Raw genomic sequence first — 12949 nt, forward strand, 5'->3', positions numbered from 1 at the left:
TAAATTAAATAAAAATAAATGAATATCTTCTTCCCCCCTCCGCATAGCCATTACCAAAATAAAACCGCTTGTAAGAAAAAAAAAAAAAAGTCAGCATTAAAAACAAAAACATAAATAGTCATGTAAGGGACTCCGTTTTTTTTTTTTACTATGTATGACATGAGGGTATATTACTGTTATATTTGCATATATGGGCTTGCAATTAGTGACGTACGCAAAACAGAAAAAATGCACCTTTATTTCCAAATAACAATGTCGCCAGGGACAAATAGGCAAATAAAATATGTGGGTTTAATAACACCATGATTGATCAATTCAGATCAAACATTTTTCTTCCATGCACAGATCATGCAGTGTTCTCCCCCCAAAATGTTTGCAGCCGGGTGGCATGAAAAAGTAGCCGGGTGAGGCAAGATGAGAGAATGCAGGGCTGGTGCTTCTCTACACAACTCTGCTTACAGCTTAGGAGGAGGTGAGCCGATGACAGCCGGGTGCTCACCATAAACTAGCCAGGTGAAGCACCCGGCTAAAAGAGCCTGGGGAGAACACTGTCATGTTTCCTTGTCCTACGTACAACCCTAAGAACAAAAGGCTCATCTGCCAAGCTTTTATATTGTCCTCAGATATATTTATACATGATAATCAGGTCACCTCTCGGGCATCTTTATTTCAAGCTAAATGAGCCCAGTTTGTCCAACCTTTCTTGATAAGTGAGACCTTCTAACCCTCTGATCATTTTCGTTGCACACCATTTACCTGTTCTAGGACTTTAACGTCCTTCCTATAAGTGTGGTGCCCTATAGGTGAGGGAGAAGTCACCATTTGTTTTGCGCTATAAGAACTTCATCAGCACATTTCTCCCACCTGTACTGTGATTTTTCGTGCCGTGTGCAAGTCTGTATGCATCATGATCCTGATAGGTGCTTTTTATTTAATTTGTAATACATGGTATGTTGCTATAATTTTATTATGTTCATTGAAAAGGTTCCTAAAGACAAGTCCCTGTAAGCCTAGCTGTGGTTCCTGTGCGCTTTTTCTATAGTAATATAGACAATAAGAGGACGTGGTGCACAGAATATAGGAGCGCAACACTGTCATTATTTCAAGAAAACAACAATGAACTGATAGCGTGTTAGAAAATTGTCCTTCGAACAGATGGAAGGAGGCACAGGAGGACAGATGGACAAAGGGGAACAGAAGGAGGCACACGAGGATGGATGGAGGCACAGAGGGGGACAGAAGAGGGCAATGGGGAACATAAGAAGGCACAGGGGGACATATGGAGACACAGAGGGAGGCACAGGTGGATGGATGCAGACATAGATGGGAATGGAAGGATGCACTGGGAAACAGAAGGAGGCACAGGGGAACAGGAGAAGGCGCAGAGGTGGTACAGAACTACAGGAGTAGGCACAAAGGGTGCACAAGGAAACACTGGAGCCACCAGGGGATAGAGCTTGCACAGAAAGGGACACAGTGGAGACACAGGAAGACAGATGGGAACACTAGAGGCACAAGGGACAGCGGTAACAAAGGGAGACAATATGGCGGCACTGAGTGAACTATTCGCTCTGATCGAGCCCGTCGCCAATGGTAACCAAGCTACCTTCAAATATGAAACAAAACACCTTAGTGATTTAAATTAAATGGCAGAACAAATGTGTTCGGCCAGAATAAAAGGTAATTCTTAGAACAATGTCAGGTTGCGGATATTACCATATTATAAACAACTATTTGCAACTGGATTTCTTGAAAATAAAAGGAATGACTCACATAAAACTAAAAAAAAATCTGCCTGAGAATTAATTTAATAAATAAGCATATCTTAGCAACAGGCAGTATATTTGTTAAAACAACCGCCTCTGGATAGTGTCACCATGGCTGCAAACTTCTGACTTTTCATTGAACAGTTCAGGAGACCAGTCATTAGGAAGGTGCTTCTGTACAGTAAACTCGTGTGATGAGGTCATCACTGGTGACGTAGTCATAGTATTATCCACCGTATTCACGTCATAGCTGTCCATTCTACATTTTGTACCAATACCGCTCTCCAGCCGCCCAAATGTACATCCTACATCAACAGGACAACTAGTATTACTTGACTGGACATCACAATTCTCTTGGTCTTCTAAATTAATTTTCTTTTTAACTGATCTCAAGACAATAGCCCTCCTCCGTTGTAAGGCTTGATGGCTTGAGATCTCAGAGCTCAAACACAAATTGGAAATTGGCGAGAAGAGACGGAAGTTGTCTGAAATTGTGCAAACCGTGGATGAACTGGTTCCAGTTAGTGACCGTCTCATTTTCCTCAGCAGGAAATTCGCAAGTGACTTACTTGATCTCCTATCTACAGAAAATACAGGAACTTCATCAGTGACAATATTAACGTAATCATTGATGGATTCTGAAAATCGTCTTAGTATTGGAGTGGACTGAAAATATGGAAACAGAGATTGAATTTTTGGGAGGACAGTTCCACAATTTTGCAAGCCACCTGTGTGGAAGTGAGAGTATCTACGATGGACGACGACACCTGAAGACTGTATTTCAGACGTGGAAGCAGATCTTGGACTCTTTGTTTCCCTTGCATATGTTCGTTTATTGGATCTAGTCAATTTTGACTGCAAAGTCTCTTCGAAACATCCCACCATGCTCGCCTCGAAGAGATCCGCCGAAGCATTGTAACCTTCACATCTTACGCTAACAGACTTCCGACTCTCGGATCTTAATTGGGAAAGATCTTCATCTTGTGGTGTAAGCTTATTATCTACATGTCCTAATTCTCTGACACGAGAGCTGCTTTGGTCTAACAAAATGCTGCACGAATTCATATTTTTGGCAAGTTGGTAAGGAAGGAGAGAAATGTCTCCATCACCTGTGAATAAATAAGGTGCAATTTTGTTCTTCAACAAAGATTTTTCAATTTTTGAACAATTCTGGGAAGTATCTTCATTAGCAAAGGAGTCCCTTGATCTGAATTCACCTAGAAAGATTCTCTGTGGAACACCTTGAAGGTTCCCCAAAGAAGACTGCGCCCCTGGGTTTTCAGAACAAGAACTAGTATGACCAATGCGGACAATTTCGTTTGTATCTTGTAAGAAAAATGTATTAAATTCATTGTCCTCTCTGTCACCGAAGCCGTGTCGTGCTGCAGTTTTCGTTAGTGTTTCTTTTTTTCTACGCTGTGTTAACGATAACAAAGCAGCTGGCGTTTTAATGAAGTCAGATGCGGTTTCTGAACGCCTTTTACGAGCTTTCTCTTTTTTGCCACTCAAACGCAACTTGGCGTCTTTGAAACTCAAATTACTCTTTCCTCGCTCGTCATTTTCAAGTTTGGCTATGAACTCACTCAGGCTCTCTGAGAACAGGAACTCATCCCAAGTTCCACTCTCAGCTTGATGGATTTCAGCTGCCTGAATGTTTTTGGAAGGAACGTGATCAAGGGAGGCTGAGGAGTCTTGGCTTTCACGACTTCCTGAATTACGAAGGTTTCGTAGAAAACAGGGTCTGCAGCAGGACACCGGTGACTGGGGCAAGGAATGGCTAGTAGGTGATGTACCAGTAAGGGGCTTGATAGTCACGGGGGGATTTTTAACCATTAAAGAACTACATTCAGGAATGCAGAGGTGATCTGCAGAAAGATCTATAACATCTTCCAGCAGTAATGTCTCCTGGGCAGAGTCCATGCTTTCCTGGAATTTACTTTCCTCGTCACGTGATCCCAGCTTGGCCTCCTCCAGCTGACTCTGGCAGGAATCGATGGATGTAGATTCTGCTGATACATTCAGTGTTGGTGAGGATATCAAGCCAAGAGAACGATGCCAGTAATCCTCAAACGTGTTCCCGCTCTGCTGAAGGCTTCCGACGCTGCTCTCGGCACTGGTAGTACGCCATAAACCTTTATGAGTGGCATCTGCAGAGAGGTCACTCCAGGTGTTTACAGAGCTGTTACTTGTTACGGCCTCAACCAGACAACGGAAGCGCTTCAGGATGGTGCTGGAGGCGGGGTCATTATTTACAGGGATCATCTGACAGGCGATCAGATGCGACAAAGAAGCGGAAGCGCCAGCATAAGGAGCATCAGGAACCTGTTATTGAACAGAAGGACAAAAATAATAAACAGTAACACAATAATGTTTTTTGTCTTTTAGCAATGATATTTGTTGACAATTTTAAAGCTTAACTGTTTTTGTGATGTACATGTGCAAAGGAATATGAGAGTTTACACAGGAATAAAAAATGTAAGTTTTTTCTTTTTATTGTGAAATGTCACTTAAAGGGAACCTGAAGCGAGAAGTATGTGGAGGCTTCCATATATTTTTTTTTTAAACAATACCAGTTGCCTGGCAGCCCAGCTGATCTATTTAGTTGCAGGGGTGTCTGAATCACACCAGAAATAAGCATGCAGCTAATCTGGTCAGATCTGACAATAATGCCAGAAACACCTGATCTGCTGCATGCTTGTTCAGGGTCTGTGGCTAAATGTATTAGAGGATGAGGATCAGCAGGACAGCCAGGCAACTACAGTCTTTCCCCTAAAGTAAAACATCCTCTGATTATAAGGCCTAGCTGCAATTTCATTCCTTCTCTGAATATAAGGCATCCTCCGAATAGAAGACCTAGCCCCAAAGCCACACATCCCCAGCCGCAGAACACATCATATCCCGCCCCCCAGACTGTCTCTCCGCTCCCCTGATTTAAGTGCCCCCCCCCCCCCTTCCGACCCGTGTGGCCTCTCTGTCCCGCCTCCTTGTCTGGGTCTCTGCTCCCCGTGCATTGTGTCCCCCCTCCCTTCCGACCCCTGTGGCCGCTCTGTCCCGCCCCCTTGTCGGTGTCCCCCGCTCCCCGTGCACGCTATATGTAATGGCAGCCAGCGTGTCTTACTGTAGCCATGCTGCCCGGAGATCGCTGGCGTCCTCACTTCTCCCTCTAGTAACCGGCGCTTGTGTAGATTACATCATCTACACAAGCGCCGGTTACTAGAGGGAAGAAGACAGGACGCCAGAGATCTCCGGGCAGCATGGCTACAGTAAGACACTGGCTGCCATTACATTTAGCGTGGACGGGGAGCGGGGGACACCGACAAGGGGGCGGGACAGAGCGGTCACAGGGGTCGGAAGGGAGGGGGACATAATGCAGGGGAGCAGAGACCCAGACAAGGAGGTGGGACAGAGTGGCCACAGGGGTCGGAAGGGAGGGGGACATAATGCAGGGGAGCAGAGACACAGGCTAGGGGGCTAGACAGTGCGGCTACACGGGTCGGGAGGGGGGACACAATGCAGGGGAGCAAAGACACAGGCTAAGAGGCTGGAGCAGCCACACTGAGAACAGAAGGGGACACACTATGCAGTGCCGATCAGGCACTTTTTATCATCTGTGTGCAGGGATGACATGACAGGTGCCTGATTGGCACTGTGACATTACAATGAGCAGCAATAAGAGGCGGCCAGCATAGGACATATCATGCAGTGCCAATAAGACATTCCCTGAAAATAAGCCCTAGCACGCTTTTTGGAGCAAAAATTAATATAAGACAGTGTCTTATTTTCAGGGAAACATGGTAGTAATTCTTAAAAAGAAATAAATATGGCAGCTTCCATATCCCTCTCACTTGAAATGAGAGGGATGTGGAGGCTGACATTTATTTCCTTTACAATGTATATTGCCTGGCTGTCCTGCTGATCCCCTGCCTCTAATACGTTTTCCCATAGACCCTAACCAAGCATGCAAATCAGATGTTTTGACTGAAGTCTGACTGGATTAGCTGCAAGCTTGTTTCTAGTGTGTGACTGACCCCCTGCATTAGTGTGCAATCCTCACAGGTAGCTGTCTGAACTCCGCCCACTACAGTCTGAATAGCATGATTATGCTGAGCCAATAGCAGCCTCTCCCACAAAGCCTAATAGAAACCCTTTCAATTCAACATGCTTGATTTATTTTAAAGCCAGATTTGTAACCACAGAAGTTTCATTGTGAAAAGAAGGTAACATTTTGGAATTTTGCTTACAAAGCTACCCTAAGCTTATTCAAAACTATACACCACTTTTTAAATTGTATGGGCCCTGTATCACTAACCGGCGGTAAGATTACTGTGCACAAGTGTGCGTTACCCTAGCAACGCTTGTGGTACTTCGGTAAAGAGAATCTGTAACAAAAAAAGAAGAGACCCTGGCAGTTACTTACCTCAGGAGGGGGAAGTCTCTGGATCCTAAAAAAGCTTCCCCCTTCCTCCTCAGAAGAGGGGATCCAGCCCTGGGATTGACATCACATCCCCCCCCCCCTGTAACTTCTGTTGTCGTTACAGATTCTCTTTAAACAACGAGGGATGCGTTAATTGCGCAACATACGCTACGCTGTCAGCTCCGGTAATGGTAACACTGCCGTGCGCACAGCAAACTTACCGCAGGTCAGTAAATCAGGGCCATAGTCTCTTAAATGCAAAGCAATATTAGGATTTACCTTCACGGCAAATATGAAGCTTTGGCCAATGAGGCAATCCTCAGCCGCCTGGAACAGCAACTCCTGCGCTCCATAACCTTTCCCAGCGGCCATAAGGTGCTCCGCCTCCTCAAGATGCCTTAAAACAAACACATTATTCTATGAATAAACTACCTATCATACATTTGGCTTCTCTTGTGATTGTGTCTGAGGCTGTGTACAGATGCTCTACTACAGACACAGAGAATGATCACTGGTGATTGCTATGCGAAGCACAAGTTTAGGAGCGATTGCCTGTACGGCGCAACTCTGGTGCATGCAATGACATCACTTTTCCTGCAGAGTACCTGCACATCACTCTTCCATATACCCACAGATTGCCTAGAGCACGATCAAAGCCCCCCCCCCCCCCATTAATAATGCAGCATATCACATAAATGGGCAGTGTCAATTAAACATACCTAGGCAGAGTTACCTGGCTTCTGTGCTGGCTGGTCTGGCTTTCTGCTGGGCAGGCTGGCCTGCTTCCAGGTTATCTGGCAGTTCCCCCATAGCATTCCCTTACCTTCTAGTGGACCCCCTCCCATGCTCCCACGGGTCTCCCATTCAGGTACCACAACTCCTAGCATGCCCCCATAGAAGCTATGGGGGCAGCTCCCTGCTTGCCCCCCTAAGGCTTCACAGCACCTAGTATGCTCAGTGCCCACAGAGACACCACAGCATAATCCCAATTGATGCACCACAGCTCCCAGCATGCCCGCCACTGAGGCACCACATCTGGGGCACCCCAGAATAGATCTGGGGTACATGCCACTGATCTTTGGGGCTAACAACGCCCCTGGCGTATTCCTAATTTACACTAATTTAGTGTGTTGTTTCTCTTATTTTTTCTCAGGGCTCGTAACGAGGTAAACCCTACACAGACCCCCGCCGAGGCCTGACCCAGACAAGGAAAATCCTTAATATGTTTACAGGACATGGAGTGATAGTTGTGAGGACAAGCTGACAGCTGGCAAAGTCTGAAGAAAGCTGTACAAAGAGCAGCTTGTCTGTTGTTGGTGGAATGTCATAATCTTCAAGACATTTCGGCTGCACATGAGCAGTGTGGAAATCAGTGCTGATGATAGAAATGTGTTGTCTACGCAAACAGTTACTGCAAACGCACACAAAAATAAAATAGTTGGGGAATAAAAAGCAGGTGGGGTGCAAGTATACATCTGCAGTTAGTGCACTGGCCAGTAGGCGGTGCTAGTTCAATAAACCTACTGCACTTCCTTCACCAAAAGAAACCTCAGCACTACATATGGTGAATGTGCAGCATAGGATACATATAATTAATTTAGCCTGGTAGGCAGGGCTGTGGATTTTGTACAAAAATCCTCCGACTCCCGACTCAGACTCCTCAGTTTATGAAATCACAGACTTCGGGTACCCAAAATTGCTCCGACTCCTCGACTCCACAGCCCTGCTGGTAGGCACATATCATTTTGATTGGCCAATTTCACAACCTCCATGTAGTACAGGGGTGTCAAACTCAAATACAAAGAGGGCTGAAATTGTACACTGGGACCAAGTCGAGGGCCAACCTCAATGTCTCCTGGCCACCTTCCTCCCTTATAAAGATCTCAGGTTTCTAATGACCTCCCTCCCCTATACAGTTCCCTGGTGTCTAGAGGCCCCACCCTCCCCTATACAGTTCCTTGGTGTCTAGTGGCTCCCACCCTCCCTTATACAGTTCCTGGGTGTCTAGAGACCCCCACCACCCTCCCCTATACAGTTCCCTGGTGAATAGTGGCTCCCACCCTCCCCTATACAGTTCCCTGGTGTCTAGAGGCCCCACCCTCCCCTATACAATTCCCTGGTGTCTAGCACATTCCTCCTACCTCCCACATATGGCTTCCCTGGTGTTCTGGGGCTTTACCTCCAATATAGCTTCCCTGGTGGTCTAGAGTGGGCCAAACATAATGCAAAATGGTAAAACCACTTGAGGGCCAAATGTAATGGCTCTGAGGGCCCGCGGGCCGGAGTTTGACATGTATGATGTGGTAGGACAACCAACAGATTATGAATACGGTGAACAGATTGTGTCGGTAAGTCCTCATACTACACAGAAGTGGTAACATTGGCCAATCATTCCACAAACAAAATGAAATGTATGTACCAGACTTCAGATATCAGCAGTATCTATATGGGAGTCATAGGTCTCTTGTCTTGGAGGGGGAAAAAAAAATCGACCCAATCAACTGTTGCTTTCTACAGTCCCACCCATTCCATCTTAAAGCGGACCTGAACTCAGAACCTCCTCTCTGCTCTAAAAAGATAAGCAACAGCATAATAACCTTTAAAGAAAAAAATTGTTTGTTACAGCTGATAGAAATCCTGCAATGACTCTGTAGTGTGTCTACTTCCTGCTTTCATGAAAGAAGACATAGGGTTAACACCCTGTGCTTACAAAATTAGCTGCTCTGCCAGGCAGCCAGCTGACACAGCTGAGAGATCAAATTACACAGGAGATTAGACACAGATGAGGGGGAATTAGCCAGGCTAAACTCTCTAAATACATACAGGGTGCATTCCTCTTGGTTTTCCTTCCGTCCTTTGAAAGAGTTCAGGTCCACTTTAAAAGGGAAGGGGAGGGACACTGAAGGCAAAAGCTGATTGTTCAGTTTAGACAAAAAAGCATAAACAAATACACATTTTAACGGGAACCTTAACTGAGAGGGATATGGATGTTTCTTTTTAAACAATCCCAGCTGCCTGGCAGTCCTGCTGATCTCTTTGACTGCAGTAGTGCCTGAATCACACACCTGAAACAAGCATGCAGCTAATCCAGTCTGACTTTAGTCAGAGCACCTTATATGCATGCTTGTTGAGGGGCTGTGGCTAAGTATTAGAGAGACAGGATCAACAGGAGGAGTCAGGCAACCGGCATTACTGTATTTTAAAAGGAAAAATCCATATTTTTCTCAGATTAGGTTCCCTTTAAAGAGAACCTGTATCAATAAAATAGGGAGAAGCCTCAGCGTCCCAATGAGGCTTCCCCCTCCCCTGTAGCTGCAGGCAGTCCAGCGCTGGCTCCCCCGAAGTGTCCCGGAATCCTCCCTCGACAAGCCTGACAAGCGCTGATTTATTTACCTTTCCCGGCTTCAGCGGGGGCGCTGTTGCGGCTTTCTGCACGGAGATAGGCGAAAATAGCCGATCTCCGTCGGGTCCGATCTACTGCGCACGACAGCGATCGGCTATTTCCGCCTATCTCGGAGGTGGAGAGCAGATACTGTGGCTGCGCTGGAGCCAGGAAGGTAAATATTTACATCCCCGCTGTTTGGGGAGCTTCATCTCCGCCGCCGTGGGACCGAGGAGGACGGGAAAGCCTCATTAGGATCCGGAGGCTTCCCCCAGCCCAGGTGAGTACCCCCCAAGGGAGGATTTTCTCAATACAGGTTTTATTTAAGTTAAAGGAAACCAGTCACCAGTAAGCAGGTTTTCCTTATAGCAGAGTCTGCTGATAGATTTGCTTTGAGACAACAGTTATAGAGCACTTTGGAACAAAATATATTTTTACAGTATCAGAAAATCATTTGAAAAATAAACAAAACAACAATTTGAGGCAAGGAAACAAGCGGGGGGGGGGGCTGGCTGGGGGATGTTTGAACGCTCATTTACATTTTGATAGCCTCCGCGGTTTATCCAGAATTACTCGGGAACGCAGAGATGACATTTTGTTCAAAACATCAAATCGCGCTTGTCACTGGAATTAAATGCTTGATGTGAAACGAGTGTCCTGTCTGTGTGCAGCTGTCATTCTGTGCCGCTCATTCCGCCAAACGTACCGATCGCAGAACGGCGGCGGGTGCAAGAAGACGCTGCGAGGTGGGGGAGGGTGGCTGTAGTTTGCTTTAAAGGAAACCTGAAGCGAAAATAAACTTATGAGATAGTAAATTGTATGTGTAGAACAGCTAAGAAATAGAACACTAGTAGCAAAGAAAAGAGTATCATATTGTTTTTTAGTACCGGAAGAGTTCAAAAACTTCAGTTATCTATGCAAAAGCGCTTATCTGAGCTATTCCACCCACTGTGTGGAATACAGTCCTGTTTTCTGAAGCACTTAAAGGACTTACGAGGCCAAAATCTGCCCCCAAAACGTAAAAGAAGTTAACTACCTGCATGACTTTGTAAGGCACGGAGGACGCCGTCTGCGCCCTCCGTGCCGTTCGCCTGGTCCCCTCTGCTCAATAGCCCCCCGAAAGACTGCGACCCCACTGTCCGGGTCGGTATCTGCAGCCTGCATAAAGATGGCTGCGCAGCTCTAGGGCCAACCCCCCGATCCACGCTGCCTGTTACGTGGATCGGGGGATTGGCCCTAGAGCTGCGCAGCTGCAGTAGCGGCTATGCGGACTGCGCAGCCAAGGCCAGCTCCGGCAGCCATCTTTATGTAGGCTGCAGATACCGACCCGGACCGTGGGGTCGCAGCCTTTCGGGGGGCTATTGAGCAGAGGGGACCAGGCGAACGGCACGGAGGGCGCGGACGGTGTCCTCCGTGCCTTACAAAGTCATGCAGAGTCGTCTGTAGCTGACAATTTGTTAGGCTGTGCAATATGTACCTTTCCTAGCTCCAGCGGGGGCGCTGTTGCGGCTCTTTGCTCGGAAATAGCCGATCCTAGTTGGGTACGCTCTACTGTGCAGATGACCTGTGCAGTAGAGCGGACCCGACTGGGATTGGCTATTTCCGCCTATTTTGGAGCCGAGAGCCGCTACTGCACTGGAGCCGGGAGGGTAAATATTTACATGCCCGTTGCTCGGAGGGGCAGTGAAAGACCACCGTGGGATGGAGGAGGATGGGGGAAGCCTCATTAGGATCCAGGGGCTTCCCCCACCCGAGATTGAGTACACCCCAGGAGCATTTTTGATCATTACAGATCCTCTTTAACCACTTCAGCCTTCAGTCGTTTTCACTTTATGCATCCGAGCAATGTTCACCTCCCATTCATTAGCCCATAACTTTATCACTACTTATCACAATGAACTGATCTATATCTTGTTTTTTCCGCCACCAATTAGGCTTTCTTTGGGTGGTACATTTTGCTAAGAGCCACTTTACTGTAAATTCATTTTAACATGAAGAATAAGAAAAAAAACTGAAAAAATTTATTATTTGTCAGTTATAGTTTTAAAATAATACATGCCTCCATAATTAAAACTCACATATTTTATTTGCCCATTTGTCCCGGTTATTACACTGTTTAAATTATGTCCCTATTACAATGTATGGCGACAATATTTTGTTTGGAAATAAAAGAGGATTTTTTTTCTGTTTTGCATCCATCACTATTTACAAGCTTATAATAATAAAAAAAAAATAATAATAAATATTTCATCTTTACATTGATATTTAAAAAGTTTACACCCTTAGGTAAATATTTACATGTTTTTATTATTGCAATTTTTTTTTTTAAATTAACCACTTAACATCTCAGTCGTTTTCAGCTTTTGCATCTGAGCAATGTTCACCTCCCATTCATTAGCCTATAACTTTATCACTACTTATCACAATGAACTGATCTATATCTTGTTTTTTCCGCCACCAATTAGGCTTTCTTTGGGGGGTACATTTTGCTAAGAGCCACTTTACTGTAAATGCATTTTAACAGGAAGAATAAGAAAAAAAATGAAAAAATTCATTATTTGTCAGTTTTCGGCCATTATAGTTTTAATATAATACATGCCTCCATAATTAAAACCTACGTATTGTTATTGCCAATTTGTCACGGTTATTTCACCATTTAAATTATGTCCCTATCACAATGTATCGCGACAATATTTTATTTGGAAATAAAAGAGCATTTTTTCCGTTTTGCATACATCACTATTTACAAGCTTATAAAAAAAAAGAGAGTAATATTTCATCTTTACATAGATATTTAAAAAGTTTAGACCCTTAGGTAAATAATTTTTTTTTTTTTATAGTAATTTTTTTTGTTTTTTTTTTATTAAACATTTTATGTGGGCATTTTTGGGAGGGTGGGATATAAAAGTGTTTTATTTGGGGAAATATTGGTGTATTGTAATGTTTTTGGGCATTTACTTGTAGTTTTACTTTTTGGCCACAAGATGGCAATCTCGATTTTTTTTACATGACGTCACTCTAAGCGTACAATGTACGCTTAGAGGGACACAGCTTCAGAAAGAGCGAAGCTTCCGAGAGAAGCTGTCGCTTTTTCAGCGGGGGAGAGGAATCAATGATCGGGCTCCCTAGCCCGATACATTGATTCCGTGGCTACCGACTCCGCGGCCGGGAGTGCGCGCGCGCGATCGGGCCCGGGAGCGCGCCTGTCCTCCTTGACGTTTTTATACGTCAAGGACGACAAAGTGGTTAAACATTTTAGTTGGGTATTTTTGGGAGGGTAGGATGTAAACAGTCATTTTTTTTTTTTTTTTTACATTTAGTTGTAGTTTTACTTTTTGGCCACAAGATGGCAGCCATGAGTTTGTTTACATGACGTCACTCTTAGCG

At 45.1% G+C, this 12949-nt stretch overlaps 1 protein-coding gene across 1 annotated transcript in view; it reads right to left on the bottom strand.

Moving 5' to 3' along the window:
• Positions 1-1230: 1230 nt before the first annotated feature.
• The window catches only part of LOC137543620 (DNA damage-induced apoptosis suppressor protein-like), a 31519-nt gene continuing 19800 nt past the window's right edge, over positions 1231-12949 (bottom strand). The window contains exons 4-5 of the mRNA XM_068264739.1: positions 6460-6577; positions 1231-4088 (exon numbers count right to left, since the gene is read on the bottom strand). Of these exons, the coding sequence (XP_068120840.1) occupies positions 1848-4088; positions 6460-6577 (2359 nt within the window). The 3' untranslated portion in view covers positions 1231-1847. The remainder of the gene's footprint in view (positions 4089-6459; positions 6578-12949) is intronic.

This window comes from Hyperolius riggenbachi, chromosome 2, assembly GCF_040937935.1.
Source record: "Hyperolius riggenbachi isolate aHypRig1 chromosome 2, aHypRig1.pri, whole genome shotgun sequence".
Classification (NCBI taxonomy): domain Eukaryota; kingdom Metazoa; phylum Chordata; class Amphibia; order Anura; family Hyperoliidae; genus Hyperolius; species Hyperolius riggenbachi.